The 22,197-nt window shown below is 41.5% G+C and overlaps 1 protein-coding gene across 1 annotated transcript; it reads right to left on the bottom strand.

Annotated features, from left to right (window-relative positions):
- Positions 1 to 4,166: 4,166 nt before the first annotated feature.
- On the bottom strand, positions 4,167 to 21,666 carry snapin (SNAP associated protein). The gene is made up of 4 exons (XM_084079955.1): positions 21,539 to 21,666; positions 16,972 to 17,018; positions 14,673 to 14,791; positions 4,167 to 5,071 (listed from the first exon to the last, which is right to left on the bottom strand). Exons 1-4 carry the CDS (start codon positions 21,661 to 21,663, stop codon positions 4,964 to 4,966), a joined length of 399 nt encoding a protein of 132 aa, XP_083936081.1. The 5' UTR covers positions 21,664 to 21,666; the 3' UTR covers positions 4,167 to 4,963.
- Positions 21,667 to 22,197: the final 531 nt, after the last annotated feature.

A 22,197-nucleotide genomic window follows, 5' to 3' on the forward strand; every position in this document is an offset into this window, starting at 1 on the left:
GTGGCGCAGGGTGTGCCTCAGTGTGCGATGCAGGGTGCACTTGAGTGTACGGCACTGGGTGCATAGGGGGCTGCGGTGCTGGTGGTGGCGCCTGCTGGGTGGGGGGCCCAAGTGGTAGCATCGGCTGGAGAGGGGGTCCAGGTGGTGGCGCCGACTGAGGATGAGGCCCAGGTGGTGGTGTCGGCTGCGGGTGAGGGCCGGGTGATGGCGTCGACTGGAGGGGAGGCCCGGGTGGTAGCGCCGGCTGGGAAGGGAGGCCAGGTGTTGACACCGACTGGGGAAGAGGGCCAGGTGATGGTGCCGGCTGGGGAGGAGGCCCAGGTGTTAACACCAACTGGGGAGGAGGGCCGGGTGGTAGCGCCTGCTGGCTCTGGGCAGGCGATGAGTGGGACGTGGGTTGGGACTGTAGAGGAGGCGCTGGGGACTGATGGATTGAGACTGACTCTAGTTCGAACACACCGCTCCCATACGCAGCGCTCGCGCTCATGGGTGAGATGGACTTGTCGTGTGTTGAGGTAGGAGGGCAGGCGGTGGCTTGGTAGTGTTCGTAGTCCCCCAGGTATATTGGCGCTATCTTCTGCCTCCCTCCTTTGCGGGGTGCCTCATCGTTCTCCTTCTGGCAAGTCTGGTCCATATCTGGTGGCGGGGTGGCCGGTTCGTAGGACCATGTAAAATGTCTTTAGCTAGAGTTCACTGCATGGCTAAATTATACCCCGACACCAGTATGCCGATAAGAGCATTTGGACCAGACCAGGAATGAAGGTTGAAAGTGGTTTTATTGCCAGTTGGTACAACACATGTGATGATGATGATGATATGGTGGTGATGATGATTTAACTAAATAGGAGTGAAAGACAGAAACAATCAGTAACTTAAACAGAAAGCATAAACAGATCAGCGTAAGTGTCTATCAAACAAATTAAACCAAGGAACATAAGTCTAATAACAGAAAACAAACTTACTTATAATGCATCGGAAGTGCTCACATAGCTGTGATTTCTTGCAGTGAATCTCCAGACAGACAAAATGTTTGTCTGCTGGTTGAACTTGAGTCTATATAGGCCCACCCCAGCTGAACCAAACTAAGCTCAGATTGGGCCCCGCCCACCACTAAGTGACATGATCAGTTTGTGAACCCAAATCCACCCACTCTCAACTTGAGAGGGGGTGGATTTTGTACAACTAATGATCATGGTATTTTACTTAATTATCATACAAATAATTGTGCATAACAATTTAATTGTATCTTTGGCATTATACAACATTATACATTTCTGTTTACTTTTAGGCTTTGTAAAGAAAGGTGGCGGAGGGCAGATATGACAAATAACTTAAACACACCAAGACTGACATGACTGACATTTTTCACTTTTTACACTGCCGTACTACTTAAAGTAGGTCATTCATTTACAAAAACAAAACAAAAGCATCAAAAATATGGAGATACAAGATTTCTACCCGACCAACGATATACAGTACATCCCTCTTTAAAAAGAAATCTTCACCTACATAGCTTCAGCAGAGCCCTGGCTGTGCTCCATAATTGGATGTGCAGTATGGTATGTGTGTCTCCTGTGTCAATAATGAATGTTTTGCAATGAGATACGGACAGAGGGGGGGGGGTGAAGGTGACCCTTCTCTCGCGCGTGAATGCAAGGCAGGGATTTCATAGAGGAGCAGGGGTCAACATGACACTGCTATAGACAAGGAGAAGGAAGTTCGCAGTAGGTTAGAGTGATTTATGGTGTTTATTAGGAAACAGTGAATTAACCCATTAAGACCGGGAACGCATCTGTGTAACCATTTAACCATTATTTTATACTTTGGCTTTTCTAAAATAGAGCGGCACTGAGTGCCAGCTTGTAGATCTGCTATTTTTGAAAAATCTTTGTTTTAAAGTGAGCATTTTAAACTCAATTCTTTGCATCTGGGGGGTCCCTGGAACAACATATTTTGAGATGGGGGTCCGTGGCCAAATACATATAATTTGACCTTGACATGAAAACAGTTTGAGAACCACTGAAATATAGCAACATACGTTCTTACAAAAAACTGTTAGGATTTGGAAGAGGATTGTAGAATCCACAGAAGCAAAAAATTGAGTTAAAAGTGATCGTTTTAAAAAATATATATTCAAAGATTTGCAAACATTTTCATGATTACATTTTTTTTTGCAGATCTACAAGCTCAAAGCGGCTCGGTGCCGCACTATGAACTTGGAACTTAGGGACTTCTACTCAAGGGAATTTGTTCATATTTTTCCACCCTTGTTAAGTGAATTGAAAATAAAACTAATCTTTGTGATACTGTAGAATTCAGTAGGACTGTTTCATGTTTTCCCCATTTGGGACACCATATACATTTAGTGACATAACTCCATGAGTATTAAAGCTACTTTTACACAATTGATATTGCTGGATTCAGTATGTCTTGCTATGACAATCCATGTCAGAGTCACTACAAAGTAAAGAAAATATTCTACATATTTAAATTTCCGCCTATTGTAGGTATGTGTTCAAATTACTATCTCCTATTTACATTCAGATATTGACATTCAATTCAATTTTATTAAAGTGTCAAATCACAACAAGTTGTCTCGAGACACTTTACATGTAGAGAAGAGACCCGACATCCCACCCTGAGCAAGCAATTTTGCGACAGTGGCAACAAAAAACTCCCTCTTAACTGGAAGAAACGTCAGGCAGACCCTAGGCTCTAGGGTGGCGGCCTACATAGTCTTTTCTAGAATGTAGAGGGATGTCCTGACTTCAAGTATGACAAATTTTAAACCTATCAGAGCTTTCATTGTGAATCTAAATGATTTTATATGCCTCAACACCCAGACAGCCTGGCTTTATTTTTTAGTTTGGGTTGTATAACTTTATATATCAATTTCACCACTTTTGCAGTACAATATTTTTTAATATTTTTCAACGTCCAAGTGAGATTTATCAAAGGATCCTATACAGCCAATCCTAGCGTATATTTGGTTGGAGCTTTGATAAATCAGCTGAAACCGAGCGACCTTAGCTACGTTTTGTATAAGTGTTTGTTTCCTCTTATGGTTATCAATACTTGCATAAATCACACGATTAAAGGCAAGAAATATGTATTTACTTCTGGCAATTGCATTTACCTCACTAATTTAACTTATAAAAAAAATGACAGAACTGATTGGCAACACATATGTATTCAGGCAGTCCAATTCATATTTCATGGCAGATTTCTTGCATCTCCATATTTCAACTTAATGTCTTTTATTATTATTATTATTAAAACCCTGCCTCAGGCACAAGACTGTCACACAAGTGTGTCTGTGGGTTTTATTAATATTGAACCAATGAAAAGTATTAACAATAACTATTTCCAACTCTTTGGAACATACACTGAGAGCACCGGGGCCGCTCTCTGGTTGTTCCGAGCGGTCAGAGTGTTGCGTCTGAATATTCGGAGCGGTCAGAGCATTGGGTTCAGAGCGCACACTGACTGAAAAGCCAGGTTGTCCCGAACGACTGAACAATGGAGGAGGAAATCATTCCAAAATGCAATGGTTGCAACTTGTTTGGTACTCTACAGTGGTTCCCAACCGTTTTCCTTGGAGCCTCCCTTACATCTGAAAGAAGCTGAGACCCCCCACACACGTGCACGCAACAATATGCACACTTTTCAGACCTGTTAACCAATGAATCCCTTTAAACTTGCAATGTATAGCTAGGCCTGTCACAATTATTACATAATCACCTAATCACAATAATTTTTAGACAATCGCAATTATTTTTGCATAATAGTCATAATAGTCATAATTGTTGAAAAATGTTCATATATTTTCAAACATTTTCCCAAAATAGCAGATCAACAAGCTTAAGTATACAATTATTAAATATGTCAGTAAACTCTGTATATTTAAGTTATTTGTCCTGTGCAATTTTTGATTATAAAGACTGTATGTATTCAACACACCTACTTACTAAACAGTTTATAATCATGTTAGACATGGGAAGAATTCATGTTCATGTGAGTGAATTTTAAAAGGGCGGCCATGGCTGAATGGTTAGAGCCCCCACCTGGGAAGCCAGAGAGAGGTCTCAAGTTTGATTCCAGATTTCCAAACGCACTCCTACATATCACAGTGTGTTGATAACACTTTAACACTCACAATCAGTTGCTCATGTTCAAACATGTTTATTCCATCTCCAACAATACAATTAACGAATGTTCATTTTTCTTAGATAGGGAACAACTGCCTGCCTTCATATTCTCCAGTTAAATCTAATTAGCAAAACAAACATAGCCCACTTGTGGCCAATTATGGGTTATACAAAAAACAAACAAGACACATTTGCAAATAAATATGGCGTTATTCCACTGCATGGTAGCCAATTATTTTGACCTTTTTTACCCTCTTGATGTAGTTGTTATACCAGTTAACCCTCCCCACACATCTGTTTTATCCTACTGGCTCACCTGCCAGTGAGGAGCCCCCGCCGGGAGGACCTAATGCCTCCGTACTACTCTTCCTGTTGCAACATTCATGACACAAGATTGCCGTCTTTGCCCGGCTCCCCTTCCCCTAACATGGTCCTAATTGCAGCGGAAAACAAAGTAAAGCCAGGAGTCAGTTTGAGCTGATGCCCTGCAGTGGGAAAGCGGAATAGCCTTCTGTAGCATTTCGCTCATTGTTCGTTCATTCACTTGTTCGTTCATTATTCGTTCGTTCGTTCACTCATTCATTCGTGCATCATATCATCAGGCCCGAGAAAGTAGGGCAGTACAGCAAGCAATGCACAGAATTTTTGCTAGCAAATGGCGCTAAAGCAAGTGAGGCCTTTGTCACTCACTGCTACGAGGCGCTACGAGGTCCTGTACCGATATGTCCCACCATGGTGACAACCTGAATGATTCCACCACAGACGCTCCCACTGTTTATAAGAAGTGGGAGGGGCCAGGGCTCCAGTGGGAGGAGTCATGGTTTACTAGGGGAGCGTGTGGTGAAGGCTCCGGATGCTTCCAGCATGGTTTTCCGTCTCGCCGTTTCCTTGGCAACGTTGTGGTTCAGACGCCTCAGTCGCTCCTGCAGGAAACAGAGTTCAGTGTTTTACAATGAGACACGACCTTCATTTGACATTCTCCTCACCACTTAAACCATTTAAGAGGAGTGCTCCATTTTTGTCCCGTGTATGTGCAAGCGTTCAATCACTTTAACCCATTAACTCCTTGACTGCCAATAACGAGATCCACCGTTCACTTCCTTGTTATTCGATTTGTAAAAATGCCTTTTTCTCGCCTCCCTGGATTTCCTCTGCATTTTTGACGAGATATGCCATGTTCAACGGCCTATAACAAGCGAACGGGGTCGCGATGATTTTTTTTCCTTTTCCGTGGAAGCAGAGAGAAATCCTCTGTGTTTAGCAGCGATCGGGGATCGATCATACTGGAGATAAATATTCTGTGACTAGTTGAAAAGGTAAGGAAAACGAAAAATCGCTGGCAGTGGCTTTAGTCTAGTCTCTGCAGGGGGGTATCATGCACCCCCCGGAAATATACTTCTAATCAGATTTTTCTTATTGGAAAAAATGTGCTGAAAATGATGAGCTATGATAAAAAGTTGTCAAAATGTCCCACCTACCTCAAAATCCCATTTTTTGTATATGGTACTGGCGAAATTATGTAAATGCAAATATTAATTCACCAAAATTCCAAAAATAGGTAGTCTCAAATTTCTCATGGACTATCCTGACACATAAGGGTAAGTAGCAGAATAGAATTTTGGGGCTTGCTATCATTGTATTTATAACTATGACCTATATAATCCCCAGAAACACAGAAAAATATACTGTCCGCTTGACAAACAACAACAAAGATGGTAATTTTCCAGCACTTTTTTGTGAGTATCACTGCCCCACTTGTATATAGAAAACTTCCCATATCCCTAAGCTTTAATTTAAGCCCAAGATGACCTCTCTATCTTGAAAATTATTCTTTCTGTAGCCAAAAGTCTGCACTATACCTCAAATCGGAGAAAATATTAAATTCAGTCAGTTACCCAGGGGGCAAAGGGGGGTATGCTGCATTTGCCCTGCTATAAAAGGTTGGCCACCAGAAATAATATCTATGACCCAGTAGGATCACAACCTATATGGACTACCCGGTCATTTCTTTGCTGGAAATTCAATATGGCCGCCTGAATATTGGCCCCTATCAGAAAATAGCTTTGGCAATAACTTTTGAACCAGATGGGCTAGAAATAAAAACTTGGTGTCTATTTCATGGTTTCAGAGCATGAAAAACTCAATGGAATACTTATCTTTATGACTGGGTGTGTCTGGACCTTTAATTTGCATATTTCCAAGATGGACGGCACGCGAAAATGAGTTTTACTATGACTTTTACAATGACAGCTTACTGTTATGGCAAAAAGTCTGCTTTTTAAGCAATATGAACACAGTTGGTCAGCTATTTGCAAGATTATCAGGGATGCAGGGGCAGAGGATCTTCTTGTAGCAGCAGGTCTCTGTCAGGAAGGAACTGCCAAGAAGATGTTTGGTGAAAAGGCTGAATACTACCAAACCTTACATGCAGTGATGTTGCTAGGTTTTCAATGTAATGGGTCCCGGGACCCACAGGTGGTCATTCAAATGGGTCCCAGAAACATTTTATGGGTCCCCAATTACACGCCCCCCCCTTATATTGTTTTCTTTGATCTCCAATCTCCATATCGTCTATGTGTGTGTGACTGTGTACAGTACATTATATCCTAATGCAGTGGATCTCAACCTTCTCAACCAGGCAGCGACCCCCCAAAATAATCATATTTGAACTAGGGACCCCCCGAGGAAGCACTTGGAATTAGGAGTTCAATTTAGCATTTAATTTAGTTTGACTCAGTTCCACAGATACATATTGTGAGAATAGCAGATCTACAAGGTTGTTTTTTTTTTTTTGTAAATCCGATCTACAAGCTCACAACACCTTGCTTGTAGATCGCTTCTTTCTTATATTATTTCACAATTTTGCCCGTATTTATTATAGTATAGTTTGTTGATTAGTTTTGATGCAGTAATAGTCTTTTTTCTTTTCTTTCTTGAGGTATTAAAAATATCTTAAAAGTCCTTAAATTGTGACTTCACTGTCATCTGGGGACCCCCCCAAAATCATGTGGGGACCCCCCTGGGGGTCCTGGCCCACAGGTTGAGAACCACTGTCCTAATGTACATTCTATTATGCTACTTGTTGTAGTCATACACTCAGAATACTACGATATAAAGTTCATAATAATACTATGAAAAAGATAATGTACACTTCATAGGAGCAGAGATAGATAGGAACTAAAGAACAACGACACTTTGTGGAAGGGGGAAGAGAATGTAAACGGAACAGAGATATTTGTTTAAGAAAAGTAGATGTTTGCAGCAGTATTTATTGCTCTGGTGTTTTCTTCTTAAAAAGTGGGATTCCCTTCAAATGATTTATGCTTGTGTCGCACCGAAAATAACGATCTGAAAACAACGTGTCGCGCGTCGGTGTTTCGGCTCGCAACTCGGTTTGGTGCGCAGGTCGCGGCCCGGTTTGGCTCGCGGGTCGGTTTGGCGCGCGGGTCGCGGTCCGGTTTGGCTCGCGGGTCGCGGCTCGGTTTGGCTCGCGGGTAGCGGCTCGGTTTGGTGCGCGGCTCGCTTTGGAGCAGGGCTGCGTGGCTCACGGCTCGCTTTAGTTGTATGCGTCCCTTGGACGCAGTGATGGTTGGTTTAATGCGTACTTTATTAAAAAGGTGCGTCAGAGACGCAGGACGCAGGGCTAGCAGCATCTCTGTACATGCCCTCAAGGTCCTCAGTGAAGCCATGTGGCGCCTGCTCTGGGAAGCTTTTGAGACATGGTCAGCAGACAGGGACACACAGCCCTGTAAGCCACAAGTTGAGTCTTGAAGATCCTGTTTGACAAAGAGACAACTGGGACTGAGAAGTTAGAAATTATCCAGGCGAGGCGTCCAGAGATGGCAGTCCTAAAAGAGCAGCTGCTGCTTTTTCAGGAATCATTGAATGGGCAACCAACTGCAGTCCTCTGGGCAACCTTCCTGGAGATGTCAGATATTCTCCAAATGTTTATCTACTAAGATCGGGAAGGTGACTGGACAGGACATCTCTGTGAATCAGCAAGAATGCTACCCTACCTCACTGCAGCAGGCCACTACAAGTACGGGCAGCAATCTTTACCTCTGTATTTGGCTGAGATGAAGAAACTACCAGAAACAGCTTCAGAGGTACATGAAGCACTGATGGCAGGTGTATTCGTTGGCAGACGAGCAGATGGCAGGCACAACAGTGTTTCTCTTGACATGCTACTGGAGCAGACCTATAATGCCGATGATGCCAAGGAAGCAAGCTGTCTGGATGGCATTACACTCAGCCCTGCTGCCAGGACAAAATGGGTCTACACAAAACCACTCACTGCAGCTGTCTCTACAGAGCTCCACCTCCACTCCTCCAACCCACACCATGAGTCTGGTCAGAGTCGTGTAATCCAGGATGCAGAGATGGTAGTCAAGGTCATGGCAGCAGTGGAGACTAACCCATTTACAGTGAGCACATCATCCATGATCAACATATCTACAGGACAGTGTGCTGATTCCACAGTCAAGGACGACTTGATGAGTGTGAAAGAACTGGGTCTGAAGGCACTGTGTGAGTCACTGTCCAGTGAACAGAAGAAGACAAGCATAATGAAGCTTAACACTTTCCACACTCAAAACACGAAATCTAAAAAATCTAAGGGGAAAACCTCAGCACCTGTCAAGAGCAATGAAATTACTGCCCTCCTGCGCATGACCCAAATCTTAGCCAGTGGTGGAGAACTCAACCTTGTTGACTTTATAGGCAACCACGAGTGCAGTGACTTCCCCCCTTCCCTCTTCCAGGAAGATGGCAGGATGAAAACAGGTACCAAGGCAAGCCTTGTGAAGGTCCTGAAAGAGGAGACCAAAGTTGCATGCATCCCTGACCTGCCTACAGAAGAAAAACAGCAGTAGTTATTGATGCCATGTATGCCATACGCCATTGGTCGTTCCTGAAAGGTGAAGCATTTGGAACAATCGCTGAACAATACCAATGTCTGCTGTTGAATGATGTGCCTGCTGGCACAGAGATCATTCACTTCTGTTGTGACCGGTACAGTGGACCTAGTCTTAAGACAGCTGAGCAAGAACACAGATATGCTCGACCAAAACCTACCAAAGAATATGAAGTCAGTATGCATTACACAGCTCCAGATCCTCAGGAGTTTTTTGCTGTGTCAGCTAACAAGGCAAACCTATAGAGTTTCCTCTGTGACGAATGGTGTGAAAATGAGAAACTTAAGTCGGCCCTTGGTCCAACACATCTTTACCTGGGTGGGGGGTTTAAATTAGAGACAAGGAGTGTGGTGATCAAGAAGGGGTCTATTGAAGATGTCCCTGCACTAGAATCCACACAACAGGAGGCTGATACAAGAATAATACTCCACACCCTGTACAGTGTCCAGAATGACAAAGTTGACAGAGTTGTCATCCATGCCAATGACACAGACATCATCATAATTTGCCTTTACTATGCAGCAACCCATCTCAGATGCCTTCCAGAGCTGTGGGTGAGAACAGAGCAAAATTCATACCTTCCTATCCGTCAAATGGTATCAGCACTGGGGCTCGCACAGTGTTGTGCCCTGCCCTTTATCCATAGTTTAAGTGGCAGAGATACCACCAGCTATCCCTTCTTCACTGGGAAGAAGGCATGGTTCAAGGCCAGCATGCGTCTGGATCTCCCTGCACTTGAGGAGTTTGGTGAAAATTCTTCTGATTCCCTCTCAGATGACGTCATCAATCAGGCACGAGACCTCACAATTGCTGTATATACATCCAAAGCGGACCACCCGGAGGATTTTGACCTGAGTAAGCTTAGAGTGTACAAGTTCCTCAATAATAGATCAACCCTCTTAAAGCTGCTGCCCCCGACAGAGAATGCCTTTGACCTGCACCTGAGAAGAGGTGCTCTAGCAACCATAATAGATAAATGTGCACATATCGCCAAGCCGGATATTCCTTCTTTCACAGAGTATGGATGGTCTCTCAGTGCTAGCAATGCAGTCCCCCTTGCATCTACCGAGCCAGCCTGGCCTGTGTCAATGAACAAGGCAATATCATGCAGCTGTATCAAATGCTGCCAGAAGGCAATTCCATGCTACTTAGGATGCCGTTGCCAGGGACTGGAGACACGACGCAGCAGGATCAGTGCAACACATGACAACAGTGACAGTGAATAGCATTGTACAATAGTATCATTGGCTTTAGAAGCAGGCAAGACAGCACCATAGAGGTCAAAATGAACCTTTTGTAGGCAACCTCAACTCCGCCTTTATTCTATTTGTCACTAAGTAGTCTATCTTTTGTTATGTTACTTGAATGCATACCACTATGTAAACTTGTATAGCCCTAAAGTTGAAGTTTTTGGCAAGTCTTGGAGTGTGCATTTGTCTGTTTATATTTTATTTAGTTCATTAAAATGATACATAAGATACATTGTGGGCTTTTTCTCCGATTTTTCTCCGCAATCATCCCCACAACTATAGATCTATAAATCAATAAATCTGAGGGAAAATGTAATACCATACATTATTTATGACTGCGGCCATATTGACAAAATAGAAATGAAAGCTCAAACTGACCAAATGTGTTCATATTGCTTAAAAAGCAGACTTTTTGCCATAACAGTAAGCTGTCACTGTAAAAGTCATAGTAAAACTCATTTTCGCGTGGCGTCCATCTTGGAAATATGCAAATTAAAGGTCCAGACACACCCAATCATAAAGATAAGTATTCCATTGAGTTTCTCATGCTCTGAAACCATGAAATAGACACCAAGTTTTTATTTCTAGCCCATCTGGTTCAAAAGTTATTGCCAAAGCTATTTTCTGATAGGGGCCAATATTGAGGCGGCCATATTGGATTTCCAGCAGCAAGTTGACCGGGTTGTCCATATAGGTTGTGATCCTACTGGGTCATAGATATTATTTCTGGTGGCCAACCTTTTATGGCAGGGCAAATGCAGCATACCCCCCTTTGCCCCTGGGTACTGATAGGGGCCAATATTGAGGCGGCCAAGACAGCACCATAGAGGTCAAAATGAACCTTTTGTAGGCAACCTCAACTCCGCCTTTATTCTATTTGTCACTAAGTAGTCTATCTTTTGTTATGTTACTTGAATGCATACCACTATGTAAACTTGTATAGCCCTAAAGTTGAAGTTTTTGGCAAGTCTTGGAGTGTGCATTTGTCTGTTTATATTTTATTTAGTTCATTAAAATGATACATAAGATACATTGTGGGCTTTTTCTCCGATTTTTCTCCGCAATCATCCCCACAACTATAGATCTATAAATCAATAAATCTGAGGGAAAATGTAATACCATACATTATTTATGACTGCGGCCATATTGACAAAATAGAAATGAAAGCTCAAACTGACCAAATGTGTTCATATTGCTTAAAAAGCAGACTTTTTGCCATAACAGTAAGCTGTCACTGTAAAAGTCATAGTAAAACTCATTTTCGCGTGGCGTCCATCTTGGAAATATGCAAATTAAAGGTCCAGACACACCCAATCATAAAGATAAGTATTCCATTGAGTTTCTCATGCTCTGAAACCATGAAATAGACACCAAGTTTTTATTTCTAGCCCATCTGGTTCAAAAGTTATTGCCAAAGCTATTTTCTGATAGGGGCCAATATTGAGGCGGCCATATTGGATTTCCAGCAGCAAGTTGACCGGGTTGTCCATATAGGTTGTGATCCTACTGGGTCATAGATATTATTTCTGGTGGCCAACCTTTTATGGCAGGGCAAATGCAGCATACCCCCCTTTGCCCCTGGGTACTGATAGGGGCCAATATTGAGGCGGCCATATTGGATTTCCAGCAAAAAAAATACCGGGTAGTCCATATAGGTTGTGATCCTACTGGGTCATAGATATTATTTCTGGTGGCCAACCTTTTATAGCAAAGCAAATGCAGCATACCCCCCTTTGCCCCCTGGGTAACTGACTGAATTTAATATTTTCTCCGATTTGAGGTATAGTGCAGACTTTTGGCTACAGAAAGAATAATTTTCAAGATAGAAAGGTCATCTTGGGCTTAAATGAAAGCTTAGGTATATGGGAAGTTTTCTATATACAAGTGGGGCAGTGATACTCACAACAAGGTGCTGGACAGTTACCATCTTTGTTGTTGTTTGTCAAGCGGACAGTATATTTTTCTGTGTTTCTGGGGATTATATAGGTCATATTTATAAATACAATGATAGCAAGCCCCAAAATGCTATTCTGCTACTTACCCTTACGTGTCAGGATAGTCCATGAGAAATTTGAGACTACCATGTCTATTTTTGGAATTTTGGTGAATTAATATTTGCATTTACATAATTTCGCCAGTGCCATATACAAAAAAGGGGATTTTGAGGTAGGTGGGACATTTTGACAACTTTTTATCATAGCTCATCATTTTCAGCACATTTTTTCCAATAAGAAAAACCTGATTAAAAGTATATTTCCGGGGGGTGCATGATACCCCCCTGCAGAGACTAGACTACTTAGCAAATTATGTATTATGATCTGACAGTCAAAGATTTAAGACCAGGAATGCATCTGTGTCATTTTAAGATTAATTTGGCTATTCAAAAATAGCAGATATACAAGCGAATACCCCGGCACCGAGTGTGGACACAGATGTGTTTCATTTGTTCTGGTTTATGCTGACAGTAGCAGGGTCTTCTTACTTGTAGAAGTTATTCTTGTAGTGACATTTTTATTAAAAACGGTTTTAATTGGGATGTGTCTATGACAGGGGTCTTCAACAGGGGTTACGGGACCCTATCATCTTGAACTTGAATCCTAGCATCCCTATTCGGAGGGTAACATTAAAAAATAGCCGATCTACAAGCTCACAGAGTTTGTAGATCGGCTAATTTCGGCAAAGAGGTTTGGTGTAGAGGGAAAGGGGAGCAGACCAAGTACAGAGCCAAAGGTCAAGTTTACTAAGTATTGAGGGTTTAAGTGGTTAAATGCCTGACAATTCACATTAACATTAATCCAAAATATTAATAGTAAAGATCATGTGTAAACAAACAAACATGAATTGACATTAATCTACAACACTGATGATAGTGCTGTCAAGTCTATGAAGCCATCTATGAAATCTATGAAAAAGTTTAATCTGCAACATATTTTTTTTCGTATACTGTATGTAGTGGGGGTCCTTGCTTCATCTCTCTCTCAGCTAAGGGGTCCTGGGACTGAAAAACGTCCCTCTTGCCATATCTGGTCACTGTTTTAGAAAAGATATAAGCGTTCTGTGGTTTAACCGTTATTGCCTCAGTACACCTCTGAGCAATTATAAAATCTATGGTGAACCACAGCCTCTTGTGGCTTATTGCTTTATTAAATAATAATGTGATAATGCGCACAGATGAATCATAACGTTATGTAAACATGTAGAACGTTGATGCCCTGTCAATTCAGATGGGATTTCGATTGGATGTCAGTGTCTCTTATCGTCCATGAAAGTCGCTCTGAAAGTGATCCAATGGTATCGTTCTCCGCTATCGTTGTAGTAGTGGCGGCCTGAACATATTTGAAAACCGCAAAAAAGGGGTATTTATCTGATCGATAACCCAGGACGAATGCCATCATAAATAGCCTAACCAACCACCAGCACAATACCCTATATCCTTCATCAGTTAATCGCAATTATTTGACAATTGATGCTCAAACTAAATGTCATGATCATGACAGACCTGCACTTGGTCAAGTTCTTCATTGAAGTGTTGCCAGACCCTCACCAGTCATCAATAGTCTAGCTCAGGGAACCTCAAAGTTTTTCAGCTTAAGACCGAAAAGAGAAATGTGGTGTCTTCCCAGGATCTAAACTTACACAAATAAATAATGAATTAATCACTAAACCTTATTTTTTTATAGTAACCTTTCTGAAAAAAGTATTTTTTTTTTCAGAAAATTATTTGTGAAGAGATTATTCTTTTTACGGGGCCAAGCAAAATACAGTGCAAGGCTCCGTTTTATTATTGCCATTATTACGGAGCCAGGCTCTGGCACAGAGCAAGGACCTCAGCTGGGTCGAGCTGAAAAGCATTTGCAAGACCTACAAGCTCTAAAGTTAATTATTTAATTGTGTTTCTCCAGAGTTTCTCACACGCTTCACATCACAATGTGTTGTGTGCTTGTAGATCGGCTATTTTCCCTATTTTTATATATGTTTATATAGATGAATGGAAACCTGATGATGATGCAAAATAATTGTGACAGGACTAAACTACAATAGATCTTAAAACTACTGTTGACACAAACACTTTTTAGAAAATGGCAGATCTACAAGCTCACACCGCGGAGCAATGTGACTTACAAAATATGTCTTAATTTTTGTTTTTTGGTTAATGTTTGTTTTGTTATTATAATATTAATCTACAAGGGATCTTGTAACTAACGCTGTACAGAAATAAGTGATTAAAAAGTACAATATTTGCCTCTGAGATATAGTGGAGTAGAAGTATAAAGTATTGAAAAATGGACACTCTCAAGTAAAGTAAAAGTACCTCAAATTTATACTAGAGTAAATGTACTTAGTTACTGTCCGGCACTGACCTGAGCATTCTGCAGGATGTTGTTGACCAGCACTACTCTTCTCCGTGCATTCAGCAGCTTCTTCACATAAGGATCCAGGTCTAGTGCCACCTTCTGGTGCTCATTGATTCGACACAGCTCTGTAAACAATGGACGTTAGAAAACAGTAAAAAAAAAAAAAAAACTATATGGAAATAATGTTCATTGATGAACATTAGAGGCTGGATCGTATGGGAATGACATGGTAATTCATGGGGGTGAAAGTGATATGTTTCGCCAAAAGATGAACTCTAGGTGACCAAATAAAAATTTCACACATAAAGCCCATACTCCACCCCACCTCCCACACCACATGACATACCCCCCTCTGTCATACAAACTATACAAAATAAAAGCCGATCTACAATGTGATGCGTGATGAGCTTGTAGATCTGCTATTTTGGAAAAAGCTTGACAGTCTTTGGAAAGTGTGAGTAGAGGTGGCGGCAGTGGCTCATGGGTAGAGTGCCCAGTAGAGCGGCCCGATGGCAACTGTGAGGTTCACAGTTCGATCCCGGACTCCCCGAGAATTAGTATCGAAGTGTCCTTGAGCAAGATGCTGAACCCCTGATTGCTCCCGATGAGCAGGTTCCTTGCATGGTTTCCTCCGCCATTGGTGGGTAAAATATTGATGGCAATAATTTTGGAAATTTCAAGCTCCAATTTAACACTAATGGTGTGTATTGGTCCACACACACACACACAATAGTAAATAGCTAATCTACAAGCTCACTGGAGCCAGGGGGAAGCACCCTGCAACCATCACTCCTGCCCCCTATACCCCTCCATCCCTTTACTACCGTCAGCTATTCAAGCAGGTGTTTAACTGATGACAATTAGGAGAATGATAACCGGTGCTCCCGATCTGATCAACCAGAGGCAAGTCTGCACCCACACACGACACAAAGACAGAGATACAAGGTCAAACTGAATCTGTACTTTTTATAACTACAGTTTTTTTGGCTTTAAAGCGAGCCCACATTGTTTCTTCAGGAACAATATTTCTAGTTGCTATATAGTGTTTGTTTTGAATGATTGCTTAATTGAATACTTTATTACACAATTATTGACAGTGCAGTCAAAGGTAATGCTAAAAGTATAACACAAAAAGCCCCAGGGGCTTGTGGTCCATTGTACTCAATTAATAAGTGATAGGGGTGTCCCTGTCTCTCCAGCTCTTGAGTAAACAGAAAATACATGTTCAGATTGGGATACCAATTTTATCCAATCAGGAGAAATAAGTCATACAGGATACAGGATCAACAAAAGAAATTGGAAGTGTTGAAACAAAAAAAAAATGAGCACATAATATTGGAACTGGAACACTATCAAATTGAAGCTGATAAATGGGTTCTCCTTCCTGGTTGGATGAAATTGGAAACCTACCTGAAAATGTATTTTTTGTTGTGGAGAGACAGGGGGAGCCCTGTTACTGAAGAAACACTCTATAGCATGAACATGTCACTTAGCCTACCTTTAAAACGGAAAACAATCAATGTCATACAATGAATGGCCTAACAACAGCACATTGTAGTGTTATGTTGTGATGCTGTAGTGCTGACAGCACCGTCTATCCACTTGACTCTGTACATTGTCAGGTTTGTTGCTTATTCATTAACTCTAATTATGTGCTTTGGTGTCTAGAGATGTGTCACCATTACAATTTACTTGACAATGAATTGTCATACACATAATCACAAACAATGAATTATTTAATTGTGTTTCTCCAGAGTTTCTCAAAATTGCAGAAAAGGTGCAGAGAAAACACAACCCTTGGTAAAACCAAAATCTTAAGTTACCAAACGTTACTGACATGGCGATTCACACGGGACCTACTCTAATCACATGACCTCTGTGTTTGCCGAAATATGGTAGGTTAATTTGCCCTGGAATTATTACAAATTACGGACATAGCTGATTCACGCAGGATTAACCACTTAAATCAGCCAAAAGCAGTCGATATAAAAGGCCCCACGCATATCGGCCATTTTTAGGTTTACACTGCAAACTGTCCACCTAGAGAGATTTGGTGTACAGAGTACAGAGCCAACTCATTCCAGTTTGCTAAGTCTAGAGAAGGTTTAAGTGGTTAAAATCGCAGATGTCCTTCTAATTATTAAAACATTACCAGATGGGGGACCAGGTAATAGCAGTCCCATGTGAATAGGGCTTAAGACCAAAATTAAATCTCAATTGGTCTTAACAGCTTGATTATCTTATCCATATGGTGAGACTATAGTAATACAACATACAGTATACAGTATATGCAGCAGGGTTTTACCTGTGGCCAAATTGTCGATGTGTTCTCTCAATTCCACCTGACTCTCTCTAGGGAAACAAACAGACACAGAAAACAGAGAATTATAAGAACTAGTCCTTACCCGGTGAAGTGCGCAGGCAAAATAATTACTGGTCTACCTTAAGTCAGTCCACCTTAAGGCCAGGAGCTGATTTCATTAGCTTGTTCACTCCGTGACATCATGTCTTGGTGGTGAGCCAATAGATTAGCGTTATTGTTATTATTATTAGAGTTAATAATTACGCCCCACCACACACGTTGCGACCCCCCCCCCCCACACACACACACACACACATCGCACGCGTCCCGTCAATGTGTGTGTTGACACAAAAGCAAAAGCGCTAATAAACAGTACTGAAACCATAAACACAACTGAGATTTGGTGAAATCGAAAAACGGGCTTCGCAGTTGCGTTCAGATGGTAATGGTCAATGGCTGTGTGCAAATTCAGATCAATTGCTCCAGCCACTGAGGAGAACCGGGCAGACAGTTTTGGTCTCACCACCGACCGACCACCCACCACCACAGAGGTTTGTCAAATTATAGGAGGATGATCAAATCCATCAATAACACAAGGACGTTGCACGCAAGCTAGGATAGGGATACGGAACCAGTTTCTTGGCGAAACGTTTTAATTTCAAGGACCACCATAACTCTCAGAGTTACAGGCATGTAATGGTCCATTTGGTTCCATTTGTACACTCTCAGAGTTACAGACATGTAAGGATCCATGGACCAACTGTGGGGAACTGTTAAGGAATCCACACACACACACACACACACACACACACACAGGTTTGTGTCCCACTGGTGCAATGGTAAGTTACACTGTACAGTCAGGTTCACGCTCTAGTAAGGCCTGCCATTAATTCCACACCCGGGGACCCGCTCCCCGGAGTTTCTTTTATCTCCCACGTCGCAGTTCCATGGACTGTCACTACGGACCCCCAGCTGCAGATCAAGAGTGTGACTGCGGACCGGGCCTCTCCATGGAGCACGACCGTGGATTCCTACTACATTACACTATACTAGGCTTGGGCGATATCGATTTTTTAAAACCGGTATTTTGATTCAAATTTTACCACGATTTTCGGTATTACAGACCAATTTAAAAAAATGGTAATAGCGCCAGTGATAGACTGAATTTCCCCATGATCTGAATGCTATATTTTTTATCCGCCGCTAGATGGCAGCAGCGGGCGTTATAAGAGCCGCCAGACAGTATTGTTGTCCGCATGAATGCGATGCGATAAACATTTTTATAAACATTTTTAAAATAACGAAACAAGCCAAGGACAAAATGTATGATGTACCAACAAGGCAACAACATGTATTAGTCTACACATGGAACCTCAGTTCAAAGACAGTGCATAAATCCTGAGTGCAAAATACTGTGTGGGTATTAAACTAAAGTAGACTTGTCAATCGAACCCATACTGCCGTCCAACATACAGTAGGCGTAACTAACCTTAATGGTAAATGCAATGACATCCTCTTGTAAACATTAAACAATGAATTAAATGACCTTAGGCTTAGAGTGCAAATACAGTAACTTATACTGTAGCCATACTAACACCCGGAACCGAAGACCCGAGCCCCGAACCGAGAACCGAGCCGGTTCGGGGCCAAAATATTGACATGTCCCTCGGGCACGGCCGGCTCGGATCATTTCCAATTGCCACGGTCGGATCCATTTGAAATGGATGGACCCGTGAGGACCCGACGACCAGCTTTGCATTATTATTATATTAATCTCTTTAACCTTCGGTTTTAAAATAAGACCAATGCGTTGTAATTACGCTCCTAAATCATATCGCCTGTTCTCTCGTAGTTTAATGTTAACAGCCGATTGAAACGCAGCCAATCTCACGTGCACCGCACTGCAGTCGCCCCAAAACAGTCGCCCCGTAACCTCAGTAAACTATGCCTAAACCTAACCTTAATCCTAAACGTAACCTCACTAAAACGGTGCCAAAATCTAACCTTATTCCTAAACTTAACCTCAGTAAAACTATGCCTAAACTTATTTCTAACCTTATCCTCAGTAAAAACAAATACAAGAAAATGGGGATGAGTGTGTTTTGGGGCGAGTCTTCCGGGCAGCTACCCTGCGCCCTGCGTAGTAACTAACACCATGGAGGTTTTTTGGCTGGTGAAATGCAAACAAAAGCCACCGGGAAGATGCAAGTTGGAACGTTGTTTGTGTGGAGCATGTCAGGTCAGACCGGGTCTAATACATTTTAATTATCCTCGGTTCGTTTCGGAACGTGTCCAGTTTGCCTCGGTCCCGCTTCGGGCCAGGTCCAGTAATTTACAATGTTTTCTCGGTTCCGTTCGGACCGGTCCAATTATCCACGGGTCAGTTTCGGTTCGGATCTCATTTTTTGGACCCGTGCTACCCTCTAAGCCTTAGTGCAAGAAGAGCATGACAACAAAACAAACTGCTATCTCTGTTTAGCAAAATAATAAATACAACAATACAAAATACAGTTGTCAGTGGCAGTGCAATAAAGTAAGTAGAAAAAAGTAATTTAGACGTTTATAGGTTAAAAAAAATAAAATAAACAAAAAAATATTAAAGGTAGGGTGATTTGCTTTGGTTACAATAAGTGTTAAATAGCTCTATATTCTGATAGTACTCAATGCTATAGAGTGTTTGTTCAGTAACAGGAGTCTCCTCGTCTCTCCTCCTCTTTATTAAACAGAAAATGCATTTTCGTTTCAGTTTAATTTCCAATTTTATGCAACCAGGATAGAGAACTCAATCAGGATACAGATTAAACAAGTGAAATTGGAAGTGATGACACTAAGAAATGAGCAGACAAAATTGGAACTGGAACACTATACAAATTAAGCTTAAAAATTGGTACTTTCTACTGATTGGCTGAGATTTTGACACCTACCGAAAAATGTATTTTCTGTTTATTAAAGAGCTGGAGAGACAGGGAGACATCTGTTACTGAAAAAACACTTTATAGCAATGATTACTATCAGAATATAGTATTTTAACCTTTTAACAAAATACTTTTTGTTTTAACCAAAAAATATCACTTACCCTACCTTTTAAGTTTTTTTTTTTTTTTTTTAAATAATAATAATAAAATACAGTATAATGACGGTATGCGGTATTTTTTATAATACCGGTATTGTCTTTAGATATCGATATACGATATTACCGGTATATTGCCCAAGCCTACACTATACACACATAATCTTAACATTCTTTTACCATTATATACTGTATACACATTATTGTTGTACTATATTATATTATCATATACTATCTTACACTATTATATTTGCTACTGGTGTTATTGTTACTACTTGTATCTCTCTCTGTCTCTCCCTCTCTCTCTTCTTTCCCCCCCCCCCCCGACACGGTTGAGGCAGAAGGCCCCCACCCTAGAGCCTAGGGTCTGCCAGGAGTTTTTCGTTGCCACTGTCGCAAAATTGCTTGCTCAGGGTGGGACTGTCGGGTCTCTGCTCTATGTAAAGTGTCTTGAGACAACTTGTTGTGATTTGACGCTTTAATAAAATTGAATTGAATTATATGATATGAAGTAATTCTTATATTCTGTGATTGGGTTCATTTAGGTGAAATCATCATTTTGCTGGGGACCCCCTGGAACCGCCTCAAGCTCAAGGGTCCTTGAGGCCCAATTTTGAGAACCACTGACCTATACTGTGAACTGAAGGCATTGCCATGGGTATGGGGTACATGACTTGTTGAAATTCCATTATTATTATTATTTAGCAAATGCCCTTATCTACACAGACTGCTGGTTTCTTTGAAGCAATACTGTACTTTATCCTGATAAAATTGGTATCCGACTAGTGTTGCCATGTCCGCTTATTATAAGCGACTTATGGCTTATTTATCTGTGAAGTTGCTTGTAAATATTGGTGGTTGCGGTCTTTTGGGCTTATTTCTAAAGTGTAGTAGCTTATTTGGACTTGTTTCCTATGTTATTTATAACCCAGTGGTTCTTAAACATCTTCAAGTCAAGGACCCCCATTTGAAAATATTGTATGCCAGGGACCCCCATACAAGATTTGTGTTGTTCAAATGTTTCAAAAAGAAATTCCACTTTTTTTTTTTTACTTTCTTCAAGTTTTTTCTTTGAAGATAGCAGATCTACAAGCTCACTTGTAGAGCTTGTAGATCGGCTATTTTCGTTGGTTGGCTATTTGAACGTTTAAAGGGCGAAGGGCTCGATTCTTTTGGGCTTGTTTTCATAGACCTGGTTGGTTGCTTATTTCTCTTACAAAACCTGGCAACACTGTATCCGACCATAATGTATTTTCTGTTTACAAATAGCAGGAGACCGGGGATGACAGGGATAACAGATAGACATTTAACTAAACAATATCACTTACTGCACCTTTAATCTAAAACGTTATCAATAAAGAAGATGATAACCCATCAGACGGACGTATTATGGAGAAGGCCCGACTGATCACATGACTATCATGAGACAGTTAGCCACCATTATAACAAACAGCTTTAGTGTTGTTGTTATTATTAATTAATAATGATCACATGTGTTACCTGACGGAGTGCACGTGCAGATCTAGTTGTTGTACAGCAGGTTTTAACAGATCTAACAGACCTTCTGCGATAGGATCTGAATGATCTGCGGATGAAGGAGTACACACCGTTGTTACAGCCGCCATGTCTGCCTGTCTTTGTGTGCTGCATGGGGTAATGATTTTACCTTGAATAATACTTCTGCATGGGGTACTGATTTTACCTTGAACAATACTGCTGCATGGGGTACTGATTTTACCTTGAATAATACTTCTGCATGGTGTACTGATTTTACCTTGAATAATACTTCTGCATGGGGTACTGTTTTTACCTTGAATAATACTGTTGCATGGGGTACTGATTTTACCTTGAATAATACTGCTGTATGAGGTCATGCTTTTACCTGTAACAATACTACAGCTGCTGTCTGTATACTGCATGGGGTAATTCATTTACCTTTAATAAAACTGCTCGACTGCTGCACACTTTAACAATACTGCAAGCATAGGGTACTTTATAGACCAATTATTTGTTTACTAACATTGAGCCTGGACGCACAGGTGATTGTTTCACGCAATCAATTCCCAACCTGTTTCGGGGTGCACTGGTTTCAGCACACCCCAACCCCCTCTTGTGTGTGTTGGCTAGTGAGACGCGTCCTAACGAGACCTGATATAATG

This window comes from Gymnoscopelus microlampas (assembly GCF_963454915.1).
Source record: "Gymnoscopelus microlampas genome assembly, chromosome: 15".
NCBI lineage: Eukaryota > Metazoa > Chordata > Actinopteri > Myctophiformes > Myctophidae > Gymnoscopelus > Gymnoscopelus microlampas.